Below are 27,500 nucleotides of genomic sequence, written 5' to 3'. Positions count from 1 at the left end.
AGTTTGGTAAAAGTGGAAAAAGACCTGATTGGGATTATAAGTTAGGAAATAAAACACTATATACATCAGAAAGAGAGAAAGACCTAGGTGTGATTATCAATAACAGACTGTCTCCGGCTGACCACATCAGCGAGAAGGTATGGAACATGGATACACTGCTTGCAAATATGAGAATAGCATTCACATACATAAACGAAGACATGCTAAGAAGGATAATAACATCATTCATTAGACCAACCCTGGAATATGCATCAGTAGTCTGGAGTCCTCATCTCAAAAAGCACATAGACAAGATTGAAAAAGTTCAAAGGGCCGCTACAAGATGGATACGAAGCTTAAGGGACCTAAGCTCCGAAGAAAGACTAAATAAACTGAATCTACCAACACTACAGGAGAGAAGGAAAAGAGGTGACATGATAATGCTATATAAATGCATATCAGGAAAGGAGAAAATAGACATAAATGATTACTTAACATATGGAGAAGCATCAGCAAGAGGACACTGCAAAAAAATGCATAAGAAGAGAGGTGATAAAGACGTAAGGAAATTCAGTTTCCCAAACAGAGCAATTGATCAATGGAATGCACTACTGAATGAAATAGTGTGTGCCAAAACAATTCACAAATTTAAGGATATGTACGATAAATATGGTTTAAAACACGGGACAGTACGAGCTTGACTCATCCTGTAAAGATACAATTAGGTAAGAACAATTAGGTAAGAACACACACACCATCCATCCATCCATCATCCAATCCTACATTGCCCCATGAGGAGCATAGTAGCCCGGGGCTAGGCAGCTGAACCCGACATTTAAGATGAGAGTGACCAGCCTCATTCATCCCTGAATGGCATTACATGAGCAATCAACCCCAACCATCCATTGGATATAAACCTTCGCTGGCTCAATCCGAATGGAGCACAATAATTACCCACTAAACCACCAGGCGCCAAAATTTGGTTATATGGTTACCACCCAGGATAGTAAATGGTTTCCTGGTGTACAGAAACTATTTGGCTTGTCACTCAGTGTAGAGTTACCCACAGGCAGAAGGAAGAGGAAAGAATGAAGGAAAGAAAAAAAGAAGAGGGAGTGTAAAGTTACCTGTAGGCAGAAGGACAAGGAAAGAATGAAGGAATGGAAGACAGAAGAGGATGGAAGGAAAGAAGGATAGAGGAGAGGAACACTATATATATACATATACAGTAATCCCTCCACTATCCAACATAATAGAGCCAGAGGCATGTCCAGAAAGTGGTCCTGTCTGGATAGTGGGCATCAGTCTCCTGGACTTGTACTCATGGACCCTAACTCAGAAAAACACCTATACAACTCCCTCTGGACAATTATAGCACCTATTTAAGACCCAAATCACACCAATAAGGGACATAAAGACTGAAATAAATGCAAAAGAACCATAAAATGAGGTTTTTGAGATAGGTTTATACAATATTAAACATTCTGGGTACTTACAAGTCCCTGGCTCCTGGACTGGTAGTTATGGACCCTAACCTAGCCTAACTCAGAAAAACACCTCCCTACTGCACATGCATAGCACCTAAGACACTACATATTCACACCAATAAGGGACATAAAAGAGTGAAATGAGGTGTTTGAGGTAAGTATAGTATGGAAAATACAGTACAGTACAGTATGAAACATTCTGCCTACTTACAGCAAGTCCATGGCCATTTCGATGAATAACTGCCTCCTCTCAGACTCTGACAGTAAGAAGGATTTCCTGAAGCACTTGCAGTACACTGTTCATGAAGTCTTGCACTGAACTTAGTCATTCGCACTCAGAAGTCCATTCTCTTCACAGTGCGCACTCTTGTCTAATTTATGCTCCATTGTAACTTAATAAGTGTTGCACTCTGCACTTTAAGTCTTTTCACTCATAAAACCAATTTCAAAACATATCACACAAGTTTTTTTACGTTAAATTTAGTCCTAAAATAGTTTGTCTTTTCACTCAAATTTCTAATTTCTTAACAATACTGTATGCACTGTTTTTCTTTCACTGCACAATACTAAATTCCCGTGTGGTCTAGTGGAGAAGTTCTTGCTGTTTAATCACTGTCAGAGTCTGAGAGTATCGCTGGGAGATGACCTAGAGGTGCGTCGATGGGTCGTGGTGATGGCGTACCCACTGCAGACGACTCAGAAGATAGACACTAACTCACGTCGAGCGGTGACTCCACCTTGGCTGATGTGCTGGGCTATGGCTCGGAGCATGAAGGCCTGTCTTGGGGAGGCAACGGAGTGGAGCCAGGACTGGGCACAGTGGGGGTCACGGGCCTGAAAAAGCTGTCAATCGTTGATTCTGACGATTTATGATGCGCTGCCTGAAAGCACACACTTCCTTCACAAGTCTCAAGGGCCCCATCTCCCTGTCGCAGTCCGGGTGTTCCAGGTAGTCCAGAATGAACTCTAGGTGTTCCCGGAGTGCGCTCAGCTTGGGGATGGCTGGAGTTGTGTCATGCTGAGAGGAGTCCGCATCATTGTCGCCATCCTCGTCGGAATCTTCAAGCTGGGTACTGACACCTGCAACTGAAGATGCGATCTCGATATCAGACAGGGTCTGATACCCAGGATCACCCTCGTCGTCATCCATCCACTCACGCACTTCGTCCACATCAACATCGTCGCCGTGTGCACTTAGACGTGCATGGAAGTCATCCACGTCAAAACCTAGGAAATCGTGCTTCACATCCGTTCCGAGAAGCAGATGAGACCAACCATTTTCTAGAGTCTTGACAGGGATTTCCTTCCATGCACTGGCCCAGTTGTAAATGGCTGACTTGATGTTGTAACAGCGAAGGTTTTCCAAAGTCCGCTGGCCTTGCATGTCCCGTCCCTCCCTGTACTCGTCCTCGTCCTCGAGAACAACTATCACCTCGTCCAGGAACTTCCATCAGTATAGGCGCTTTGTTGTCATGATCACTCCTTGGTCCATTGGTTGGATGAGAGCAGTCGTATTAGGTGGCAGAAACATGCACCTAATGCGGCCATTCTCAGCCACCAAGTCCTTGTCGCACGGGTGGGCAGGTGCATTGTCGAGGAGAAGGAGGACCTTTACCTGGTCGCGTGAGATTCCCAGTTTCTCCGTCTGGTAATGTATGACCTCCTTGATGAAATGGCGGTGGAACCAGTCTTTGAAGATGTGGGCTGTGAACAATGCCTTCAAGGAATGGTACCAGACGACAGGAAGGACATCCATCACCCCACGAGGACACCGAGGCTGCTTTGCACGGCCAACAATAACGGGCTTAAGCCGGTGCATGCCGTTAACATTGGCACAACACAAAGCAGATATCTGTTACATGGAGAGCTTGCGGCCAGGTACACGCTTCTCCGTCTCCTCGGCTAGAGTGTTCGTAGGCAAAGAGCGATAGAATAAACCAGTTTGGTCAGCGTTGTAGACTTGACCGAGAGTGAGGCCCTCCCTGTCGATCAAGCCCTTCACCTTGTGCCGAAACTCCTCTACTCCATCTTCGTTAGCGTCCAAAGCTTTGCCATGAGATTTACGGTTGGTAAGGCCATGTCGTTGCTTGAACGCGAAGAGCCAACCCTCGGATGCCTTGAAGTCTAGGGCGTCGTGAACCCTGGCGAACTTCTCAGCAACAGCCTTCAGCTCCGTACCACGTACCATCACACCAGCAGCACGTTGCTGTCAATACCAAATCAACGTGGAGCAGTTGACTTCAGCAAACTTGGGAGTAAACATCATTTTCCTCTCCACATTGCGTTTGCTTTTCGACGAGAAGTCAGCCGTGTACTGCATGAGTTTGTCTCGGGATCTCTTAATATCAAACAAAGTAGTTTGGGCCAGGTTGAACTCACGGAGGATGCGTGACAAAGACCTTCCCTCATCTACTTTCTCCAATATCTCCTGCTTCTTCTCCAGAGTCAAAACTTCTCTCTTCCTCTTCTCAGGCGGCGGGGCCATCATCACACACACGAAGGAGAGACACGAGAGCAGCAGGAGTGCCAGCAGCAGGTAAGGCATCACCACAAAAACGAGTACGTGGGCAGGCGTGATAATAAGCGTTCACTCACGACAGGAGACGGGCGGAAAGTGGGGAGGATGCAGGGGCACTCCAGCGGACATCGGAGGAATGACGCATCACAACAAAGCTGTCCCGTGCCGTCCGCGTCAAGTTCAAATTACGGGCTGGAATTTTTTTTTTCCGAATTTTTTGTGGTTTTCGGACCATTTTGGGAATATTGGATCCCGGGACGATTATGTCTGGTAAGTGGGGATGTCCGGAAAGTGGGCGTACGGAAAGTAGAGGGATTACTTTATATATATATATATATATATATATACTGTATATATATTAATTGACAGACGCCTTAATCCCTTATATGGGGTGGCCACAAATAAATTGCCTCCACGTCACCTTGTCCCCTGCCATTTCACTGCCCTGCTCCCAATTCACCCCCCCCCCATCTCTCATATACCTCTCCACTCCATCCCTCCATCTTATCCTTGGCCTTCCCTTCCCTCTCTCCCCTTCTACCTCTCACATACACTCTTCTCGTAAGTCTCTCACTCTCCATCTTCTCCACATGGCCAAACCACCTCAGTGTGTTCCTCCTAATGCTTCCTATCACATCCACATCCACACCACAACGCTCCTTCACGTCCTCATTTGTCAGTCAGTCTCTCCATGTGACTGCACAGGCTCCTCTCAAATAACTCATTTCCACTGCTCTCACTCTTGGCTTGTGTCCCTTCAACAGTGTCCAAGCTTCACATCCATACGTTAGAGTTGGTATCACAGTACTGTTATGTAATAACTTTTTCACTTCCATGCTCATTTCCCAGTTTCTTATCACTGCCTTCAAGGAACCAGCAACCTTTCTTCCTTGTTGTACCCTTTCAAGCACTTCACCCTTCAAACTACCATGCTTACTCATCACACTGCCCAAGAACTTAAATGTACTCACATTTTCCATTTCCTCATCATCCAACCTCCCTGTACATTCACTGACTTCACCTCTCTCGAAGACCTAACTTTACTCTTCCCTATATTCCCCTTTAGATTCTGTTTCTTACACACTCTCCCAGATTCATCCACCAAGCCTTGCAGCTCCCATTCGTCTTCACATAACAACACAGTATCATCTGCAAACAACAGTACAGGGAGTTTCCAAACACTGCCCTCTCTCATGAGGGCCGCTCCAGCATCCACTGCCCTACCTTGTATCTCTTTTATAACCCCATCGATTTACAGATTGAACAGCCATGGAGACATGACACATCCCTGTTTCAACCCAACCTTCAGATAGAAAATCTCACTCAGTTCACTATCCACATGCATTGCAGCCTTAGCACCCTCATACATACTCTTCACAGCATTCAACAACTTCCCATGTACTGCATATATTCTTAATACTTTCCACAATCCTTGTCTATCTACCCTGTCATATGCTTTCTCCAAATCCATGAAGGCTGGATACAACTTCTTTCCCTTCTCTAGAAACTTTTCCACTAAATATCTAAGAATGAATATCTGATCTACACAACCTCTTCCCTTCCTAAAGCCTCCCTGTTCTTCTCCAACTAATTCCTCTGTTATTTCCCTAATTCTGTCAATAAGTATTCTATGCCCCTATGATTACCACACACTTCTTTTTCCCCTTTTCCTTTGTACAAGGGAATAATTATACTTGACTTCCAATCCTCCGGGACTTTACCTTCCTCCCAGGCCAGTCTGCACGTCTTCCACATTCATTCTACTACTATCTCTCCCCCATGCTTCAGCATTTCACCACACACTCCATCAATTCCTTGGGCTTTCCCCATTTTGACTTTCTCCAGTGCTTCCACGACTTCCATCCTCCTGATTTCTTCCTGTCTTGTTACCTCCCTCCTTCTCCCAGTCATTCCCCAGCCACTTATACTCACAGTACTTTCATTCTCTATGTTCAACAACTCATTAAACTGTTCTCTCCATGTGCACACTTTTTCTTCCTTCGCAACTAGTAATCTACCATTTTTATCTTTCACTCCCCCACTAACTTCACTGCCACCCTGTCTGACTCTCTTTATCTCTTTCCAGAACATTTCCTTACATTCCTTCCACTTGACACTCAAATTCCTTCCAAATTCCTCATCCACTTTCTTCTTACTCCCTCTTACTAATCTTTTCACCTCTTTATTCCTTTCTACAGATAATTCTCTCTTCTGTCTCTCAACTTCTTCCACGCCTCTATTTCTCATCCATTCATTATATGCTTTTTTTTTTTTTTTTTTGTGCCAGAGCCAGTCTCACCTCTTCATTCCACCATGCTGTTCCTTGCACCCCTTTTGTCTTCTCTCTTCACCTCACACACCACCTCACATGCTGCACATATTTTTTCTGTGAATATCTTGCACACACCTTCCACATCCCCCATCTGCTCCAATTCATATTTACCCAATCGTTCCTCCACTTCTCTCCTATATTCTGCCTTTTTCTCATCATCTTGTAACCTTTCCACTCTCCTTGCATATACTCCTTCCTCCCGTCCTTCCCTTCTTCTATTTCTTCATTTTACTTGGACCACTCCTCCAACCTCTATATGCTCTTGCATCCATTACATATCTTTCATCCATTATTCATAAACATATACCTGTATACAGTAATCCATACATTAATCCCCGTACTATCCGGATGCCCACTTTCTGGACACCCCACTTACCGGACATTGTAGGCCTGGACCTTTGGAACCCAAAAATGGCCAAAAACAGAAAAAAAAAATCCAAATTTTTTCCACTCGTAATTTGAAATTGCTGCGCGGCGCTGAATAGCTGTTTACTCCACGGCCCCTTCACCCCTTCCTTCCTCCTCCCTCCCCCCTCCCCTGTCAGGGTTGCCATTTGGTGTTTTTCATTACTGTGGGCCAGTTTGGTAATGAAAAATTCACTTGGTAATGAATCAGAATAATGCATTACCGCACGGATTTTTCACATGTATGAGGATACACAGGATGGAGATAGTGGATTGTTTGCCCTCTCTGATTATTCTGCATGCCTACATAGCGTGAAAGTAATCAACATGCTGTTAATTATACGGAGAGTGATTACATGTGCAGGTATTTCCACTTCTATATATAATTAGTGAAGAATAAATGCTAGCTTTACGAATTTGGTAACGAAAAGTTAAATTTGGTAATGAAAAATGAGGAGTTTGGTAATGTGGCTGTTGCACTCTGGCAACTCTGTTTCCCATTCACCAACAGTTACTGCCTAACTTCGATCGCGAGTAGATGCTTATTGCAGTGGATGCCACATGTGCCCTTTTTTTGTGAATAAACAGTGAATAAACTGTAATACTGTACCTCGCCACTAGAGCACACGGGAATTTACAGTGTTGTGCAGTGTTAAAAAATTAGAATTTTGAGTGCAAAGGATTAACTGTGGAGTGCAAATTCACGGTTGAAACTGACGGTTGAAACTGGCGTGGTGCAGTTAAGAACAGTATGCAGTGTTAAAAAATTATAACTCATAGTGCAAAGAATTAAGTGCAGCACAACACTGGATTATTGTATGTGCATCAAGAGCATTTTCACCGCTGCCAAAGCCTTAGAGAAGGCCACCACAGACGTGCTGTAAGTACCCTGGCTGAAGTACAGTCACTTCTAATTCCTCATTCTTTGGTTTCTTTTCATTTATTTCATGCTTTATGCCCATTATTGGTGCGAATAGGGTTTTAAATAGGTTTAAATAGTTCCTATGCATGTCCGGTAGGGAGTTATTTAGGTGACTTTCAAAGTTAGGCTGGGTTAGGGTCATAAGTACCAGTCCAGCAGGCAGAGGCCCACTTTCCGGACGGTACCACTTTCCGGACGTGCCTTTTGCTCTGTTACATTGGATAGTGGAGAGATTACTGTATATATATATATATATATATATATATATATATATATATATATATATATCATTCATTCATTGCCAGACGCCATGTATCCCAAACGGGGATATATACACACACACACACACACACACACACACACACACACACACACACACACATATTCATACAGCTCTTCTCAACAGGATGGAGTCAAAGGCTTTTCATCTCATTAACGCCACTCCTCTTACTGGCTCGCTTCAATCTCTGTCTTTTTGCCGCACTTTTGCATCATTATCTCTTCTGTCGCAACTTCAGTGGTCACTGCTCCTCTGAACTGTCTGCTTGCATCTCTCCACCTCTACGACGGGTGCGCAGCACCTTTCTAGCACCAAACTCTCATACCTCTTGTGTCCAACTCTCTAATGCAAGAGTTAACCGTTATTCCCAGCCCTCCATTTATGCAACAGGTCATCTCTGGAGCTGTCTCCCTTTGTCTGTATTTCCTACTTCGTATGATCTCCAGTCTTTCAAATGCAGTGTGTCCAGGCATCTTGAAATGAATGGATCTTAAATTTCTCTCTCATTTTTAGTGCTTTTGTTTTTTTTCTTGGAAGGAACGGTTTGTGGGGTCTTGGCCTTTGGTTCCTTCTTCCCTGCATATATATATATATATATATATACAGTAATCCCTCCAATATCCGATGTAATAGAGCCATAGGCAGGTTCGGATAGTGGTCCTGTCCGGATATTGGGCCCCAGTTTATGGACTTGTACTTATGGACCCTAACTCAGATTAACACCTATACAGCTCCCTCTGGACATGCATAGCACCTATTTAAGACCCAAATCACACCAATAAGGCACATAAAAGACTGAAATAAATGCAAAAGAACCATAAAATGAGGTTTTTGAGGTAGGTTCTTACATTATTCAACATTTTGGTTACTTACAAGTCCCTGGCTCCTGGACTGGTAATTATGGACCCTAACCTAGCGTAACTCAGAAAAACACTTTCCTACTGCACATGCATAGCTCCTAACACCCTATTCACACCAATAAAGGACATTAAAGAGTGAAATGAGGTGTTTGAGGTAAGTATAGTATGGAAAAAAGTACAGTATGAAACATTCTGCCTACTTACAGCAAGTCCATGGCCATCTCGATGAATAACCGCCTCCTCTCGGACTCTGACGGTAAGAAAGATTTCCTGAAGCACTTGCAGTACACTGTTCATGAAGTCTTGCACTGAACTTAGTCAAACTCACTCAGAAGTCTGTTCTCTTCACAGTGCGCACTCTTGTCTAACTTGTGCTCCATTGTAACTTACTAAGTGTTGCACTCTGCACTTTAACTTTTCCCACTCTTCTAACCATTTTCTAAAGCAAAATCAAACAAGTCTATTTACGTTAAATTTTGTTCCCAAATTGTATTCTCACTCACAACTGTAACTCCTTAACACAACACACTGTTTTTTTCACTGCACATTACTAAATTCCCGTGTGGTCTAGTGGAGAAGTTCTTGCTGTTTAATCACTGTCAGAGTCCGAGAGTATCACTGGCAGGTGACCTAGGGGTGCGTCGCTGGGTCGTGGTGATGGCGTACCCACTGCAGACGACTCTAAAGACAGACGCAAACTCACGTCGAGCGGTGACTCCACCGTGGCTGATGTGCTGGGCTGTGGCTTAGAGCATGAGGGCCTGTCTTGGTGAGGCAACGGAGTGGAGCCAGGGCTGGGCACAGCGAGGGTCACGGGCCTGAAAAAACTGTCAATCGTTGATTGACGCAAGGACCGAAGATTCTGACAATTGATGATGCGCTGCCTGAAAGCACGCACTTCCTCCACAAGTCCCAAGGGCCCCATCTCCCTGTCGCAGTCCGGGTGTTCCAGGTAGTCCAGAATGAACTCTAGGTGTTCCCGGAGTGCGCTTAGCTTGGGGATGGCTGGAGTAGTGTCATGCTGAGAGGAGTCCGCATCATCGTCGCCATCCTCGTCGGAATCTTCAAGCTGGGTACTGACACCTGCAACTGAAGATGCGATCTCGATATCAGACAATGTCTGATACCCAGGATCGCCCTCGTCGTCATCCAACCACTCACGCACATCGTCCACATCAACATCGTCGCCATGCGTATGTAGCCGTGCATGGAAGTCATCCACGTCAAAACCTAGAAAATCGTGCTTCACATCCGTTCCGAGAAGCAGATGAGACCAACCATTTTCTAGAGTCTTGACAGGGACTTCCTTCCATGCACTGGCCCAGTTGTAGATTGCAGACTTGATGTTGTAGCGGCGAAGGTTTTCCAAAGTCCGCTGGCCTCATGTGTCCCGTCCCTCCCTGCGCTCGTCCTCGTCCTCGAGAACAACCATCACGTCGTCCAGGAACTTCCTTCGGTATAGGTGCTTTGTTGCCACGATCACTCCTTGGTCCATTGGTTGGATGAGAGCAGTCGTAATAGGTGGCAGAAACATGCACCTAATGCGGCCATTCTCAGCCACCAAGTCCTTGTCACACGGGTGGGCAGGTGCATTGTCGAGGAGAAGGAGGGCCTTTACCTGGTCGCGTGGGATTCCCAGTGTCTTCGTCTGGTAATGTATGACCTCCTTGACGAAGTGGCGGTGGAACCAGTCTTTGAAGATCTGGGCTGTAAACCATGCCTTCAAAGAATGGTACCAGACGACAGGAAGGACATCCATCACCTCACGAAGACACCGAGGCTGCTTTGCACGGCCAACAATAATGTGCTTAAGCCGGTGCATGCCGTTAGCATTGGCACAACACAAAGCAGATATCCCTTGCTTGGAGAGCTTGCGGCCAGGTACATGCTTCTCCATCTCCTCGGCTAGAGTGTTCTTAGGCAAAGAGCGATAGAATAAACCAGTTTCTTCAGCACTGTAGACTTGACCGAGAGTGAGGCCCTCCCTGTCGATCAAGCCCTTCACCTTGTGCCGAAACTCGTCAACTCCATCCTTGTTAGCGTCCAAAGCTTTGCCATGAGCTTTACGGTTGGTAAGGCCTTGCCGTAACTTGAACGCGAAGAGCCAACCCTCGGATGCCTTTGAAATCTAGGGCGTCGTGAACCTTGTCGAACTTCTCAGCAGCAGCCTTCAGCTCCGTACCATGTACCATCACACCAGCAGCACGTTGCTGTCGATACCAAATCAACGTGGAGCGGTCGATTTCAGCAAACTTGGGAGTAAACATCACCTTCCTCTCCATGTTGCGTTTACTGCTCGACGAGAAGTCAGCCGTGTACTGCATGAGTTTGTCTCGGGATCTCTTGATATCGAACAAAGTAGATCGGGCCAGGTTGAACTTGCGGAGGATGCGGGAAGAAGACCACCCCGCATCTGCTTTCTCCAATATCTCCCGTTTCTTATCCAGAGCCAACACCACTCTCTTCCTCTTCTCAGGTGGCGGGGCCATCATCACACACACTAATAAGAGGCACAAGAGCAGCAGGAGTGCCTGCAGCAGGTAAAGAACCACCACAAAAGCAAGCACGTCGGCAGCCATGACGACGAGTGTGCACTCGCGGCGAGAGACAGGCGGAAAGTGGGGAGGATGCAGGGGCGCTCTATCGGATGTCGGAGGAATGATGCATCACAGCAAAGCTGTCCTATGCCGCGCGCGGCAAGTTCAAATTATGGGCGGGATTTTTTTTTTTTTTTTTTTTTTTTTTTTGTGTGTGTGGTTTTCGGACCATTTGGGGAATATTGGATCCCGGGACGATTATTTCCGGTTAGTGGGGATGTTCGGATATTGGGCGTTTGGATATTAGAGGGATTACTTATATATATATATATATATATATATATATATATATATAAGTAATCCCTCCAATATCCGACATAATAGAGCCAAAGGCATGTCCGGATAGTGATCCTGTCCAGATATTGGGCCCCAGCCTCCTGGACTTGTACTTATGGACCCTAACTCAGAAAAACACCTATACAACTCCCTCTGGACATGCATTGCACCTATTTAAGACCCAAATTACACCAATAAGGGACATAAAAGACTGAAATAAATGCAAAAGAACCATAAAATGAGGTTTTAGATGTGAGTTTATACAATATTAAACATTCTGGGTACTTACAAGTCCCTGGCTTCTGGACTGGTTTGAACCGCCAGTTTGCATTCCACAGTTAATCCTCTGCACACTAAATTCTAATTTCTTAACACTGCACAACACTGTAAATTCCCGTGTGTTCTAGTGGCGAGGTATTGCAGCTTATTCACTGTTTATTCACAAAAAACAAGCACTTGTGGCTTGCATTGCTATAAGCATCTGCTCTTGATCGGAGTTTGGCTGTGACTGTTGATGATGGCGGGGTAACAGATTTGCCAGATCGCAACGGCCACATTACCAATCTCCTCAACTTTCATTACCAAATTTAACTTTTCATTACCAAATTCGTAAAGCTAGCATTTATTCTTCACTAATTATATATACAAGTGGAAATACATGTTATCACTCTCCTTATAATTAACACCATGTTGATTATTTTCACGCTATGTAGGGTAGCATATTAATCAGAGAGAGCAAACAATCCACCATCTCCATCCTGTGTATCCTCATACATGTGAAAAATCCATTTGATAATGCATTATTCTGATTCATTACCAAACGAATTTTTCATTACCAAATTAGCCCAGACTTGGTAATGAAAAATACCAAATGGCAACCCTGACAGGGGAGGGGGGAGGGGGAGGAAGGAAGGGGTGAAGGGACCATGGTGTAACAGCTGTTCGGCGCCACGCGGCAATTTCAGATTACGGGAGGGAAAAAAATCAGATTTTTTTCAAATTTTTTGCGGTTTTTGGCCCATTTTGGGAATATTGGATCCCGGGACGATTATGTCCGGTTAGTGGGGATGTTCGGATATTGGGCGTTCGGATATTAGAGGGATTACTATATATATATATATATATATATATATATATATATATATATATATATATATATATATATATATATATATATATATATATATATATATATATATATATATCTATTTATCTATATATATATATATATATCTATATATATATATATATATCTATATATATATATATATATATATATATATATATATATATATATATATATATATGTATATATATATATATATATATATATATATATATATATATATATATATATATATATATATATATATATATATATATATATATATATATATATATATATATATATTTATATATATATATATATATATATATATATATATATATATATATATATATATATATATATATATATATATATATATATATATTTATATATATATATATGCAGTGCTCGACAAAAGTATTGCACGCCTTTAAATAGGCGCACAATACTTTTGGCGAAAAAGAATCACCCTTTCTGGGAGTAAAGATTTAACCAGAAGTTTTGGACGCTAACATGACGTCACAGGAGCCTGAGGCCTTACTGTGCTCAGGTTGGCTGGTGCCTCCATTGCCTGCGGGCTGTGTGAGAGAGAGGAACCCGGCTGCTTCTCCCTCTCTTGTTGTGCCATTTTTAACCTAGTGACCTGCAGCGTTTTGGCCTTCGCTGCTTAACTATGGCCCCTACCCATGAATTGTCTAGTGAAATACTGTAATATCACAGATCACTGCTCTAAAGGAGGCAGGGCACCCCAGGAAGGAAATTAGTGATATTGCTCTAAATGAGGCAGGCCACCCCATGAAGGAAATTAGTGATTTGGTTGGTGTGGCTCGGTCGACAGTGTGGAGGTGGTGAGCCGGTTACCGAGTGGAAAATAGTGGTGACGTTCCTACAAAGAAGCCACGGTCTGGTAGGGCCAGGAAACCTTCCCCGAGGTCTGTTAATGTACTAAAACGTGCAGTGGAGTCCAATCCTCGTGTGACTGCAGGGAGAATTAAGGAGAGCAACCTGGAAGTGTTTGGGGAGGTTTCAGTGCGCACGGTTTCTCGATGAGTCTATGAACTTGGTTACACAAGCCACAGGCCTGTGAGAAAGCCTCTTCATACACATAACCAGCAACTTCGTAGGCTTGCCTTTGCTAACACGTACCTTACCTGGTGTGAGAACCAATGGTTGTCAGTGTTGTGGCCTGGTGAAGCAACGTTTACCGTTACCTGTAATCAAGGAGCGTGTGTGTACCGGTGCAGAGGTAGTGACCTGCTTGACCCCCGTTATGTGGAGAGCACAGTTAAACACCCTGATACACTATTGGTATGGGGTTGTTTCTTTGGTAAGGGTTTGGGGAAGCTTGTTGTGCTTCCCAGGAACTGCAAAGTGAATTGGGACGTTTACCTGGAGCTGCTTTGTGATCATTTACCTGAGTCCTTCGAGCTCACAGGTGCACGAGTGTTTCAGCAGGATGGTGCACCTACTTATAAAGCCAAGTCTGTCACCAACTGGCTTCGTGACTCCGAGGTCACCTTCATAAAAGACTGGCCGGGCAATAGCCCAGGCATTACCCCGATAGAAAACCTCTGGTACCTTGTTAAGAAGAATCTCCAAGGGCAGGGCATGAGCTCTCTGCCTAAGCTGGAAACAGCCATTCGTGAGTCCTGGGCAAGTATATCACTCCAGCACCTGAGGAACCTTGCCCTTTCACTTCCATGATGTCTCAGGTCTGTGAAGAAGCACAAAGGAAACTCTACCAAGCATTAAAGGTAATTATGATGCATTATTTACATGTTTTTTCCACAGTTGAAAGGTTGTTTCGTAGGAGGGGCGCTGGGCGCGCAATACTTTTGTCGAGCACTATATATATTGTATATGGGGGCACTCACCATCCACCCACTCAGTGTAATGCTGCTATAGGTGTCTTCCATCTCCTCTCTTCCTTCCTTTTCTATCTTTCCCTCCTTCATTCTTTCCTCTTGCTTCTTCCCTGCATATATATATATATATGGGAGGAGGCCGTAGCACGGGCCGAACAGGGTGGTGTTCCCGAGGGGAATGGGAATGCTGGTCATAGGGAGAGCTGGAGCTCCTGTTTCACTAGCTATCTAACCATCTCCCTTTGCTGACCTTTTCAGTGTGACAGTAACATGCAGAGTAGACCAGCATACTCTCCCAAACATTTCCTCTAACTATCCTATGCACTACATCACATGCACTTTACATTTCACACAACGTATCCCAGTACGTTACAGGGGTTGGCGCCAGCAAGGGCATGCGGCCAGAAAACTTTGCACCCGCTACCTAGTGGCGGACTTCTGGGGGAAGGTGTGAAGGGCGTTCCGCCGGCATAGATCGTGGGTCCAGGGCGAGATGGGGCTCAGGCCTGTGCTAGAGGGTACAGGGCATTGCGGTTCCCAGGTTGCCGCTTCCGCCCAATAGAGAGGGGCTCAAATCTGGGAGTAGCACCCCAGGAGGCTGCCTATCAGTGGGTGTATAATGGCGGGATAGTTGTAGTGCCAAGGCGTGCTTGGAGGGTGTCCCTGCAGCTGTCCTGGCAGGGACCCCTAGCCCACCACTGGTAAGCTTGTGGGCTAGGGGTCCCAGATCCATTGCCTGGACCTGGGACTGTGCAGTGAGTGGGGCCTGTGGTATGTCTATCCCCCTTTATTAATACTGAATATGACATAACAAGAAAAAGTTTCAAAGCAAGCCTGAGGACAGTAAATCACCCAGGGGGATGAGGGTGGGTTCATGGAATGTGGGAAGTTTGAGGGGAAGAGCGGGAGAAGTCGTTGAGGCATTCAGTAGGAGGTGGGTGGATGTGGCGTGTTTACGGTAAGTCCGGTACAGGGGTGGATCAGCCAGAAAGATTGTTGGGAAGGACTGTTGCTATAAGTTGTTTTGGCAAGGGGGGACAGACGGATATGGAGGTGTTGGTGTGATGGTTGCGGAGAAATGGGTGGAATATGATATGAATGTTTTGAGAGTAAGCGATAGGATAATGGTAGTGAAAATTCTTTTTGGTATCTTCTGGTAAATTACCAATATGCTGGGAATCGAACCCGGGACTCTCAGGTGAGAGCCAGGCAGCATACCACTACACCACGACCATTCTTCATTCTGACTTGCTGTAAGTGCTTGGGATAGATTAAAAGCATCTACTTGCCCGAGTGCCAGGGGGTTAACTCATCCTCTTGATGCCCACAGTGGGGGCGGAGGGACGTTGGTTACAAGATTGTGACGACGTGAGTTAACTTTTACCTGGTCGTGGTGCAGTGGTATGCTGCCTGGCTCTCACCTGAGAGTCCCGGGTTCGATTCCCAGTATATTGGTAATTTACCAGATGATTTTTCTTGTGTACAGTACAGGTTTCTCTCTTCTCTTCCGTTCGGTAGAAGGAGCTGCGATTATATCGGCATATGCTCCACAGTCAGGATTGGATGAAACAGAGAAAGATAGATTTTGGGATGATTTAATACATGTAGTGGATGGTATGCGGGATGATGAGATAGTGGCTTTGGGAGGGGACTTAAATGGTCATGTAGGTGAAGCAGCACAAGGTTATGAAGGAGTGTATGGGGGATGTGTGTATGGTATAAGGAATGCAGAAGGGGAAAAGATACTCAAGTTTGGAGAGGCAACGGACATGATTATGTGCAACACATATTTTAAGAAAAGAGAGAGTAGGTTAATTACATTTGAGTCTGGGAGAAATAGCAGTCAGATAGATTATTTTCTGGTTAGGGGGGCTGATAGGAGGTTAGTGAGGGATGTTAAAGTTATAGGCAGTGAGGAGTGTGTGCAGCAGCACAAACTACTGATTTGTGATATGGTGCTTAAAGAACAAATGATGAAAAAGAGGACTTATGTACCTAGGAGGAAAATATGGAAGCTGAAAAACCAAGTAGTAAGGGATGCCTTCTATAGCAAGTTGAGGAGAGTGGTGGCTGAACAGGGAACAGTAGACAGAGGCATTAATGAACAGTACAGAGCCCTCAAGAACAATCTCTTGGAGTTACTGAAGTAACATGCGGTTGGACAAGAGGACCACCAAGACATAAAGTAACTTGGTGGTGGGACAAGGGAGTAGAAGCTGCAGTTGAGGAGAAAAGAAGTCTTTTCTGGGAATGGAAGAAGGGTGGTAGGAAAGAGGAAAATTTGGCTGCTAAGCATAGGGCTAGAAGAGAGGTATAAAGGGCAAAGTCTGAGTCACAGAGACTTTTACTTGATAACCTAAATCATGGGGAAAGGAAAAATATGATATTTAGGGTGGCAGGTCAGGTGAAGAGGAATAATCGGGATATTATAGGTGACCAGTGTGTGAAGAATGATGAAGGAAGGGTAGTGGTGAACAGTGAGGATATTAAAGATGCATGGAGAGAGCATTATAACTGGTTGTTGAATGAGGACTTTGACTGGGATAGGGTAGGTTTGGAGCCAGCAGATCCAGTGTCTGGCCCTTGGCCTTTGATTGATGCTGCTACTGTGAGTGAGGCAATAGGCAGGATGAAGGTGGGGAAGGCAGCAGGTGTGTCTGGGTTGACTGCCGAAATGTTGAAGGCCTCAGTTGATATAGGGGTGAAGAGTGTCACTGACCTGATAAATAGGATTATTTATGAGTGTGTTGGCCCAGATGATTGGCTGAAGAGTGTAATTGTCAATGTGTGTAAAGGAAGGGTGATGCCCTGGAAAGAGGAAATTATAGAGGTATAAAGCTTTTAGATCAGATAATGAAGGTAATGGAGAGAGTTTTAGAAGGTATGATTAGAGAAAGAGTGAATATTGATGAGATGCAGTTTGGGTTTATGCCAGGTAGGGGGACCACTAATGCCATATTCATTGTTCGACAGCTTCAGGAAAAATATATTGGTAGGAGAAGGGATCTTTATTTTGTTTTTGTTGATTTGGAAAAGGTCACTGACAGAGTCCCTAGAGAGGTGGTGAAGTGGGCAATGAGAAATCTTGGCTTGGAGTAGCGGCTGGTTAGGGTGGTTATGGCTATGCATGTGGGTGCTCACACCCAGGTAAGAGTGAATGGAGATTTGAGTGATGGGTTTTCCGTGAATGTTGGTGTGCATCAGGGGTCAGTTTTGAGTCCCATGTTGTTTATCATGGTACTTGAAGCCCTTTCACATGACTTTAGAAACGGACTTCCATGGGAGTTGTTGTATGCTGATGATTTGATGTTGATTGCAGAGAACGAGAGGGAGGCGGAGGAAATGTTTAAGAGGTGGAGAGATGGTATGGGGCACAAGGGCTTAAGGGTAAATGCAGATAAAACAAAAGTGATGATATCTAAGGTTGGTGGCGGTACTATCAAAGACGAGGGAGAGTGGCCATGTGCAGTTCGCCACAAGGGGGTGGGAAGTAATTCCATCTTGTGCAGTGTTTGTGATAAATGGGTGCATAAGAGATGTAGTGGTATCAGAGGTAGACTGCGAGATAATGCTGATTTTCTGTGTACGATGTGTCGGGGAGAGCAGGTGGAGATTGTCATATGTGAAAGAATTGAACTTGCTGGTGAATCTCTTGAGTGTGTGGAAGAGTTTTGTTATTTGGGAGACATGTTGTGTGCTGATGGTGGGGCTGGAGCTAGCTCTGTGGCTAGGGTAAGAAGTGGTTGGAAGAAGTTCAGGGAGCTCTTGCCTCTCTTGACATTGAAAGGACTCTCCCTATGTGCTAAGGGGTCTTTGTATGCAGCATGTGTTAGGAGTGTAATGCTGTATGGTAGTGAGACCTGGGCAGTAAAGGAAGAGGATATTCACCGGCTCAGACGTACAGAAATGACAATGATTAGGTGGATGTGTAGTGCGTCCCTGTGTCCAAGGTCTGGGGGGGCTGGATTCACGATGGAAGAGTTGAGAGGTAGGATGGGACTGGAGTGTATTGGTGTTGTGATGAGAGGTAGATTGAGATGGTTTGGACATGTGGAGAGGATGTGGGATGATAAATGGGTGAGGAAAGTGAGAAGTGTTAATACAGTAAAACTTCACTATATCGGACTAATTGGGGCACAAGCCAGTCCAAAAAAAAGCAAAAGTCTGATAAAAGCGACATCTGGACTCCCCCCAGGACTTCCTCCTCCTTTCTTATGCAAAGAGACGCGCTTGTCATTCATGCATTTATTCTACAGTATCTCTTTCTCTCACTTCCCGCACTGGGCACTTCCATTTTACTTCACATAATTTTTGTCTTCGTCGTCACCTTCAACTTCACCTTCCCATTCATTTTTACCTTTGCTTTCAGTTCACTTTGACATTCACATTCACCTTCATATTCAGTTCCTTGCTCACTTTCACATTCACCTTCACCTCCTTCACACTTACTTTCACCATCACTCATTTTGAATTTCCATTTCACCTTCACTTGCAATTTCACTTTCTTACTTTCATGTTTACCTTTAAAATTACTTTCACTCGCATTCACTTTCACCCTCCCTTCTTTTACTTTCACATTCCCCTTCACCTTCACTCACTTTCACCTTCACCTTCACTTTCATTTTCACCTCTTTCACCTTCACTTTCACCTTGACCTTTACTTTCACCTTCACTTTCACCTTCACTTTCATCTTAACTATTACTCACATTCACCTTCACTTTCACCTTCATTCTCACCCTCACTTTCACCTTCACTTTCACTTTCACTTCCAACTTCACTTTCACCTTCACTTTCACCTTTACTTTCACCTTCACTTTCACCTTCACTTTTACTTTCATTTTCACCTTCACTTTCACCTTCACCTTCACTTTCACTCATTTTCACCTTCACTTTCACTTTCACCTTCACTTCCACTTTCATTTTCACCTTCACTTTCACTTTCACAATTACTTTTACATTCCACCTTCACTTCTGACTTCACTTTCACCTTCATTTTCGTCTTCACCTTTACCTTCACTTTCATCTTCCACCTTCACTTCTGACTTCACTTTCACCTTCACCTTCACTTTCATCATTTTCACATTCACTTCTACTTTCACCTTCACACTACCTTCACTGACCTTCACTTTTACATTTACTTTCACATTCGCTTTCGCCTCTCTCTCTCTCTCTCTCTCTCTCTCTCCAGGAGAGAGGGAGGGAGGGAGGGAATATCTATCTATATATATATATATATATATATATATAGAGAGAGAGAGAGAGAGAGAGAGAGAGAGGGAGGAGGGACGAAGGTTATGCCTATCTCCCTCATTTGTTTATGGGAAAGGGGACGCCACTTGTCATTCCTGTATTTACTCTCTCTCTCTCTCTCTCTCTCTCTCAACTGACTTTGACATTCACATTCACTTCCATGCTCTTTCACCTTCACCTTTACACTCATTTTCACAATTACTTTAATTTTCATTTTCAGTCTCTCTTTCTCTCTCTCTCTCTCTCTCTCTCTCCCATCTCGGGGAGAGGGAGGAGGGACCGATGTTATGGTATCTCCGTTTGTTTGTTTATTCATTTATTCCAGGAGGGGGACTGCTTCTGGCTTTGTCGGACTTTTTCTGATGCTTAAGAAATTTGTCCAGTTAGCTCCTCGAGTTCGATAAAAGCGAATTCCGCTATATTGAAGTCCGATATATCGAGGTTTTACTGTATTGGGGGTGGGCTTACGAGGGGTAAACCGAGAAAGACATGGGACGAGGTCATTAAGTGTGACGTCAGGGTTAAGGGACTGAACATGGAGGCTGCAATGGATCGTGCAGCATGAAGAGCCACCATTAGATGACCAAGACTGACGCTTGCAAGCATGTTGTGAGCCTTTAAAAACGAAACAATGATGATGATGATGATAATGTATATATATATCTACCTACCTATTGCCAGACGCCATAATCCCGTATGGGGTGGCCATTTGATTCTGAGGTACTTGTTTTACAGGGAGGGGCACTAACCCTCCACCAACTCACTTGACACATAGGGAGCACATATGGTTTGGTTATATGGTTATCACCCAGCATTGTAAATGGTTTCTTGGCTTACAGGAAACCATTTGGTTTGTCACTCAATGTAAAGCCACCTGTAATGGAAAGAAAAGCATTAAGTAGTGACAGGAAAGATGGGAGAAATAGGAAAAGAAGAGGGCAGGCACAGAAAAAGAATGATAAAGGCTAAGGAAGAAGTAGGCAGCACTACATCAAGTGAGTGGATGATGGTTGCCACCACCTACCACTAATATATATATATATATATATATATATATATATATATATATAGATAGATATAGATAGATAGATAGATAGATTGTAGTATATGAGAACACTCACCATCCACCCACTCAGTGTAGTGCTGCTTTAGGTGTCTTCCATCTCCTCTCTTCCTTCCTTCCTCTTCTATCTTTCTTTCCTTCATTCTTTCCTCTTCCTTCTTCCTTTGGGTGACTTTACACTCCCTCTTCTGTTTTTCCTTCTTTCATTCTTTCCTCTTCTTTCCGCCCATGGGTGACTACATTGAGTAACAAGCTAAATGGTTTCCTGTACATCAGGAAACCATTAACTATGCTGGGTGGTAACCATGTATCTAAATTGTGTCACCTGGTGGTTTAGTGGGTAAGACGCTCCAATTGGATTGAGCCTATGTGTGTTTATATCCAAAGGGGTGGTTGGGGTTTATTGCTCACATTATGCCACTCGGAGATGAGTGAGGCTGGTTACTTTCACCGTAAATGTCAGGACCAACTTGCTTAGCCCTGGGCTCCTAAGCTCCTCATGGAGCAGCATAGGATTGGATGATGGATGGGTGGATGGGGGTGCCCTTCATCCACTCACTCAGTGTAGCGATACCTTATGGTCTCTGCACTGAGTGACAAGCCAAATGGTTTCCTGCACCTAGGACACCATTTACTATGGTGGGTGGTAACCATATAACCGGGTTTTTGACCAGGTTAAATGTCCCCCAGATTCCCCTATGTAAGATCACTTAATTATGGCAGTTGTTTCAGAGAGCCTCGGAGGGCCCAATACCTGCCCATGGCCCCAACCAGATGGGCAGATTTGCATGGCCTTATGGAATGTGAGGGGTGTGAATGAGGAGAGCAAGAGGGTGGAAGTGGTGAATGTGTTTAAGAGTGCGAGATATGCCATGATGGCATTGTGTGAAACAAATATGAAAGGGTGTGAAGTGGAGTAGTGGGAGGATGTGAAATGTGTAATATTGGTCATGAATGGGCAAGGAAGATGCAGGGAAGGAGTTGCTTTGTTGATGAATGAGGTGTGGCAGAGTGGAATGAAAGATTACAAGTGTGTCAGCTCGAGGTGCATTTACAGTATGTCAAGTTCAAGTTTGAGAAGGTGAAAGTGGTTATGATTGTATCATATGCACTGTGCGAGGACAGGCGTGAGACAGAGAAAGACATGTTTTGGGATGAGGTGGATGAAGCAGTGGGAGAAATGCCGAGGAGATATAAAGTGATCGTAATGGGTGATATGAATGGAAGAGTGGGGACTGGTCCTGAGGGTAACATAATGGGTTGTAATGGAGTACCAGGAGAAAATGATAATGGGAAGTGGCCAAAGGATATGTGTCAAGAAAGGAGGTTGGGCATTTGTAACTCATATTTCAAACACAAAGATACACATAAATATACATCGTATAGAGGGAATAGGGATCGTGTTGAAAGGAGCCTGATTGATTACGTGCTCATAGAGAGATTGATGCTGGGAATGGTTGCTGATATGAGAGCCACGAGGGGACGATATGGAGGTCTGTCAGATCATATGGCTGTGGTATGCAAGATCAAGCTGAGAGGAGTGAGGTGGACAAGGAGAGAGAGGAGCAGTCAGGGAGAAAGACTGAAAGTCGAGAAGCTGAGGATCAAAGAAATTGCAGTTGAATGCAGGACCAAAGTAGGGGAGGAATTAGAATCAGTGAATTGGAATGAAATGGATCTGGACAGCCTGTGGACTGCATATAGGGATTGCTTACTTAGAAATGCTAAGGTGGAGTGTGGGGTGGCAAGAGCAACAACAAAGAAGAAAGGTACAGCATGGTGGGATGTATAAGTTAAGAGAGCAGTGGAGGAAAAGAGGAAGTGGCTAGAGTGGTTACAGGACAGGGGTTCAGTTAAAATAAGAACTGAATATATTGAGAGCAAGAAGCACATAAAGAGACTAATGAAGAGGAAAAAGAAGGAGGTAAATGATGATCTAGGAAGAAAAATGAATGCAAACTACTCTGAAAATAGGAAGTTTGAAATGTAGAAGTGAAAGCGGAAAGATACGTGAAGGTGTGATGGTTGTAGGTGGTAGATTATTAGCTTATGAGGATGAAGTAAGGACCAGATGGAAAGAATATTTTGAAGGCCTGATGAATGGGAATAGTGAGAGCAGAGCCACTGTAAACATGATTGGTTTTGGGGATGTGCAGAGAAGGAATGCAGTGCCAGGAAATGGGACCCTCACACAGGTGAAGAGCACTGTGAAGCAGCTGAAAAATGGGAAAGCAGCTGAGGTTGATGTAGTGTATGCAGAGATGATTAAGTGTGATGGAGAGAGCAGAATGAAGTGCTTGTTAGAGTGGCATAAGTTTATTGAGTGTGGTAGGGTAGGTATATGGAAGAATTATTATAGAGAAAGTAGGAGAGATATCAGAAGTTCTAGTGAGTGATGAACAAGGTGGCTTTAGGAGTGGCAGGGGATGTGTGGATCAAATATTTGCAGTGAGAAAAATAGTGGAGAAGGCTTGTGAGAAGGACTATAAGGTGTTTATAGCATTCATGGATCTGGAAAAAGCATACGATAAAGTAGACAGAGAAGGATTTTGGAAGGTTTTGTGCATGTACAGTGTAGATGGTAAGCTGCTAGATGCTGTCAAGAGTTTTTATGATGGTAGTGAAGCATGTGTAAGGGTTAATGGGCATCTAAGTGAATGGTTCACGATTGGTGTGGGCATGCGACAAGGTTGTGTGATGTCAACATGGTTGTTCAGTATAAAGTATATATATATATATATATATATATATATATATATGTAAGGGGTAGTGAGAGATGTAAAAACATGAGTAATGGAGAGGAGGATTGTGCTGGCAGTGAATGGTGATGGATGGAATATCTCAAGTCTCTTGTATGCAGCTGATGCAGTACTGCTTGCAAGTACCAGACAGGAATTTGGTAGGCTAGTGCAGAGTTTTGCTGATGTCTGTAAGCATTGTGCCTTGTGAGTAAATGTAGAAGAGTAAAGTGATGGTTATTGAGAGCGAAGATGACTCCCAGTGCGATATTACAGTGAATGGAGAGAGACTGAAATTGGTGAGAGAGTTCAAATACCTGGGTACAGTGGCAGAAAAGAGAGGGAGATGTGCAAAAGAAGTGGAAAGTAGAGTGACACAAAGAAGGAAAGTAGCTGGTGCAATGAAGGCCATGATAATAAACAGAGGCTTGAGTGTTGCAACTGCACGAGGCTACATGAAGAAGTGTTAGTGTCAGCTTTAACATATGGATGTGAGACTATGGTGTGGCATGAAAATGAAGAGTCAAGAGTGAGAGCAGTGGAAATGGGACTGCTGAGGAATGTATGTGGAGTACAGAGAGTGGATAGGATACAAAATAATATGATTTGTGAAAGATGGGGAGTGTGGAAGTCTGTGGACACCAGAATCAAAGAGAGTGTACTGAGATGGTGTGGTCATGTGGAGAGAATGGATAACAATAGACTGATGAAAAAGGTATATCTGAGCGAATGTGAAGGAGGCAGGAGGTGAGGTAAGGCAAGAAGGTGGAGGGATATGGTGGATGAGTGTGTGAGGAAGAGAGGTTTGGAAGCCGGTGAGGCTAGGGGACTGACGGGAGATCGAACTGGCTGGTTGAATATTGTGAGAAGTGCATGATCATGGATTTGGCCCCCCTTCTTAATGGATCAGCGTCTAGATTGACTTTATCAGATATGTTTATGTGAAGCTCCAGAATGTGGTGAATGTTTTTGGTGTAGCAGATAGAGCCAGGATTCCAGTTCTTGAATGGTGAGTGAATGGAAGCATGGCCCATTGGACTGGGCAGATTTGGTCTGTCTGGACATTGCTACTCCTCACCCTGCCCTAAGGTGGAAAAGGAGGTCCGTATGATGATGATGACGATATATGTAGAGAGAGAGAGATAGAGAAGTTATATATATAACATCGTGCTGGCCCCCTATGCTTGTCAGATTTGGCTCGAGATGTTTGACAGCAAGTTGTAAACGTTGAAATGAAAGTGCCTTTACTACAGTGATAGCCACTGGGAAAAATAGTACAGCACTGATTGGAGTGTGATTTACTTGGGATCATAAAAGTTTTATCAAATATTGATGGATTCATCAACACAGTATATTTTCTGATGAGAGAGAGAGAGAGAGAGAGTGGTACGAGGTGTGAGATGAGTCTCTGGAGACTTCAGAGGACAAATTTTGAGTTTTACCTCTACCAGTCTTACAACCACCACTAAGTGTACTCTCTTTACCTTCTCTAATCCCAGTTTTAGTAAAATAAACTCTCTAAATAGTTCAAAGAACATCATCTACTTAAATGGCAGATTTTATTGTGGACACCAAAAAATTGCCCAGAGATCTCACTACTGCTCTAAATATAGCCCAAACTTCACCATGGAAATTCTAAAAATTTTATATTGGATAATAAGTATGGATACTTACCAACATTTTGATAAGTGTTGAAACATACCTGCAGATATGTTAATTTTCATTTAAAATCAACATTTATGCAAAACAGACGCCTGTCAAAGCTAGTTGGCGAGCTGAAACACTTCTGCTAGTTTTAGCACAGTTATGCTCTAAATCCTGATTTTTGAATTACTGTAATAATTAAATGAAACAAAAAATTTTGATTGGATTTCATGAACTTATGAGGTCGTAAAAATGATATTTTCCTATTAAAAGTGCCGATTTGGTAATTGGCCGCCAATTCGGCATTTCATCGCACCGCACAAACTGAACTGGAAGGCAGGAAAGCTGCTATCATTGGGGAGTGTTGCTGCCACCTGGTGGCAGCCACTGCAAACTGTGTGCACATGAACCAGGGACCAGCTTAGGTGATTTTTATAAATTTATTACTGTGTATAAGTGAATTCCGTGGTTAGTGAACCCCGTGGTTAGCGAGGGATTACTGTATATTGTTTCAAACCTCTTCAAAGTCACTGTTGTATGTCTTCTTTTAAGTAGGCTATGCCCTAAGGTACTGGTACTAATGTATCTGTAGTCAACTTGGGGTCCTGAGGGTGGAGGGTCATGAGGTTTTTAATAGGCAAGTTGGGGTCAGGCTGGATATTTGATTAACACAAGAAGTCATTAGATTTATTATAATGAGTTAAAGAGGTCTATTTACACAGATTCTGTATGCACTGAAGCATTGGTTAACACTTTAACAGTTCATGTGGAAAGTTGGGTGTGTGAAATTAAGCAGTTTTACCTTGTAGTTGTGAAAACTATCTTTATTTCCTTTTCTCTAGCTCCCTTTCTATGCATTAATTATTTTATCCCCATTTCTGTTTTTCTGTAATTTTCTCTCAGCCTTCTCTAAGTACATCTCTTCCATTCCATATCTTTGTGTCTGCACACTTATCACCCTTCCCCTTTTGATGCTATAATTCTTTTCATATCCTTTCTTTTCACTGCCCTCTAAGATTATTTCACTCTCCACAGATGTGTCAGAATGGCTTGAGGTGTATGGTATTGAGGTGAACCGTATGCTGGGCTCAGAGTACCATGAAAACACCTTGATTCAGCCCCAACCTCCAATTGGTGTGGAACGGCTGGGGGCATCAGAAGTGGCCAGTGGATTATTGTGCCAGTACGAAGCTGGAGTGAAACACCTTCATGACCTCAGCTTCTTCTCACAATCCCACCTCCAGCATCATATGGGTGTCTGGAATGGAGCTTCTATCTCCCGCCAGGCCTCAGTTTTTGGGCCTGGGGTTCTGGTGTCAGAAATTGGTGGCAGGGTGTTGGTGACTGTTATGGGAGAAAATGACTTCTCTTGGGTAGTGGGGGATGTGATCCGCACAGTGCTCAACAATTCTATTCTACTAGACGTGTTTGCATCACACCATGGCCTTGACACTTTCTACTTCTTGAAGAGCAGCCGGAGCCGGAAAGCAGAGGATGTTGAGCATTTGCAACGGTTGTCTGGTGTGTTCAACCTTACCGTTGGGGAACATGATCATGGCCATGAGGTGCGCATGTCCACACCAACAGCTCACCTAGTCGTTGTGTATGGAGAGCAGCTAAGACGAGCACGCAACAGAGTATTAAGTAGTCTTGAAGAGGAGGCTGCCAGGTTAGCATGGCAGCAAGAAACTGCCTTAATACGAGCTGGCCGGTCTGGTACTCACAGCTGGACTGGGGAGGAGGCCCAGCAGCTGCTCAGGGATGGACGAGTGACTGGTTATGTAACGTCTCACTTTCATGAGATTGACCGTTATCCTACCCTTGCAGCTGATCCCTCCAATATAGTGTTCAAGCATGAGAGTGCACGCAAGAGACGCAAGAGCCGCAGGAAGGCACGCAAACGTTCTTGGAGACAGCGAAGGAAAGGTAGTGTGGTTGCAGTGTGAGTGTGGTTTGGTTGTGGGGGGAGGGGGGGTTGGGAAATACATGTAAGGTTAAGAACTTATATTTCTGGGGTGCTGATGTCTGTGAGAAAATGAGGAGGATAAAATTGTATAAAAATGTTCAAATTTGAAGAAATGGGGTTGGGGGAGCAGAGAAGTGAAGAGAGGCAAATGTGTTAATGTCAGAAAGTAATGAGAAAAGAAAATACTGACAGTCATCTGTATTGCAAGA

At 44.0% G+C, this 27,500-nt stretch overlaps 1 protein-coding gene across 1 annotated transcript in view; it reads left to right on the top strand.

Annotated features, from left to right (window-relative positions):
• Nucleotides 1-27,500, top strand: part of LOC145396553 (teneurin-m-like) — a 1,418,848-nt gene that overhangs the window by 1,382,286 nt on the left and 9,062 nt on the right. Inside the window, exon 41 of the mRNA XM_080269929.1 lies at nucleotides 26,361-27,267. Coding sequence (XP_080126055.1) covers nucleotides 26,361-27,267 — 907 coding nt within the window. The remainder of the gene's footprint in view (nucleotides 1-26,360; nucleotides 27,268-27,500) is intronic.

This window comes from Coenobita brevimanus, chromosome 38, assembly GCF_032717465.1.
Source record: "Coenobita brevimanus isolate Jiangsu-jjx chromosome 38, ASM3271746v2, whole genome shotgun sequence".
NCBI lineage: Eukaryota > Metazoa > Arthropoda > Malacostraca > Decapoda > Coenobitidae > Coenobita > Coenobita brevimanus.
The sequence above is the reverse complement of the archived record's forward strand: the minus strand, read 5'-3'. Positions and strand labels throughout refer to the sequence as shown.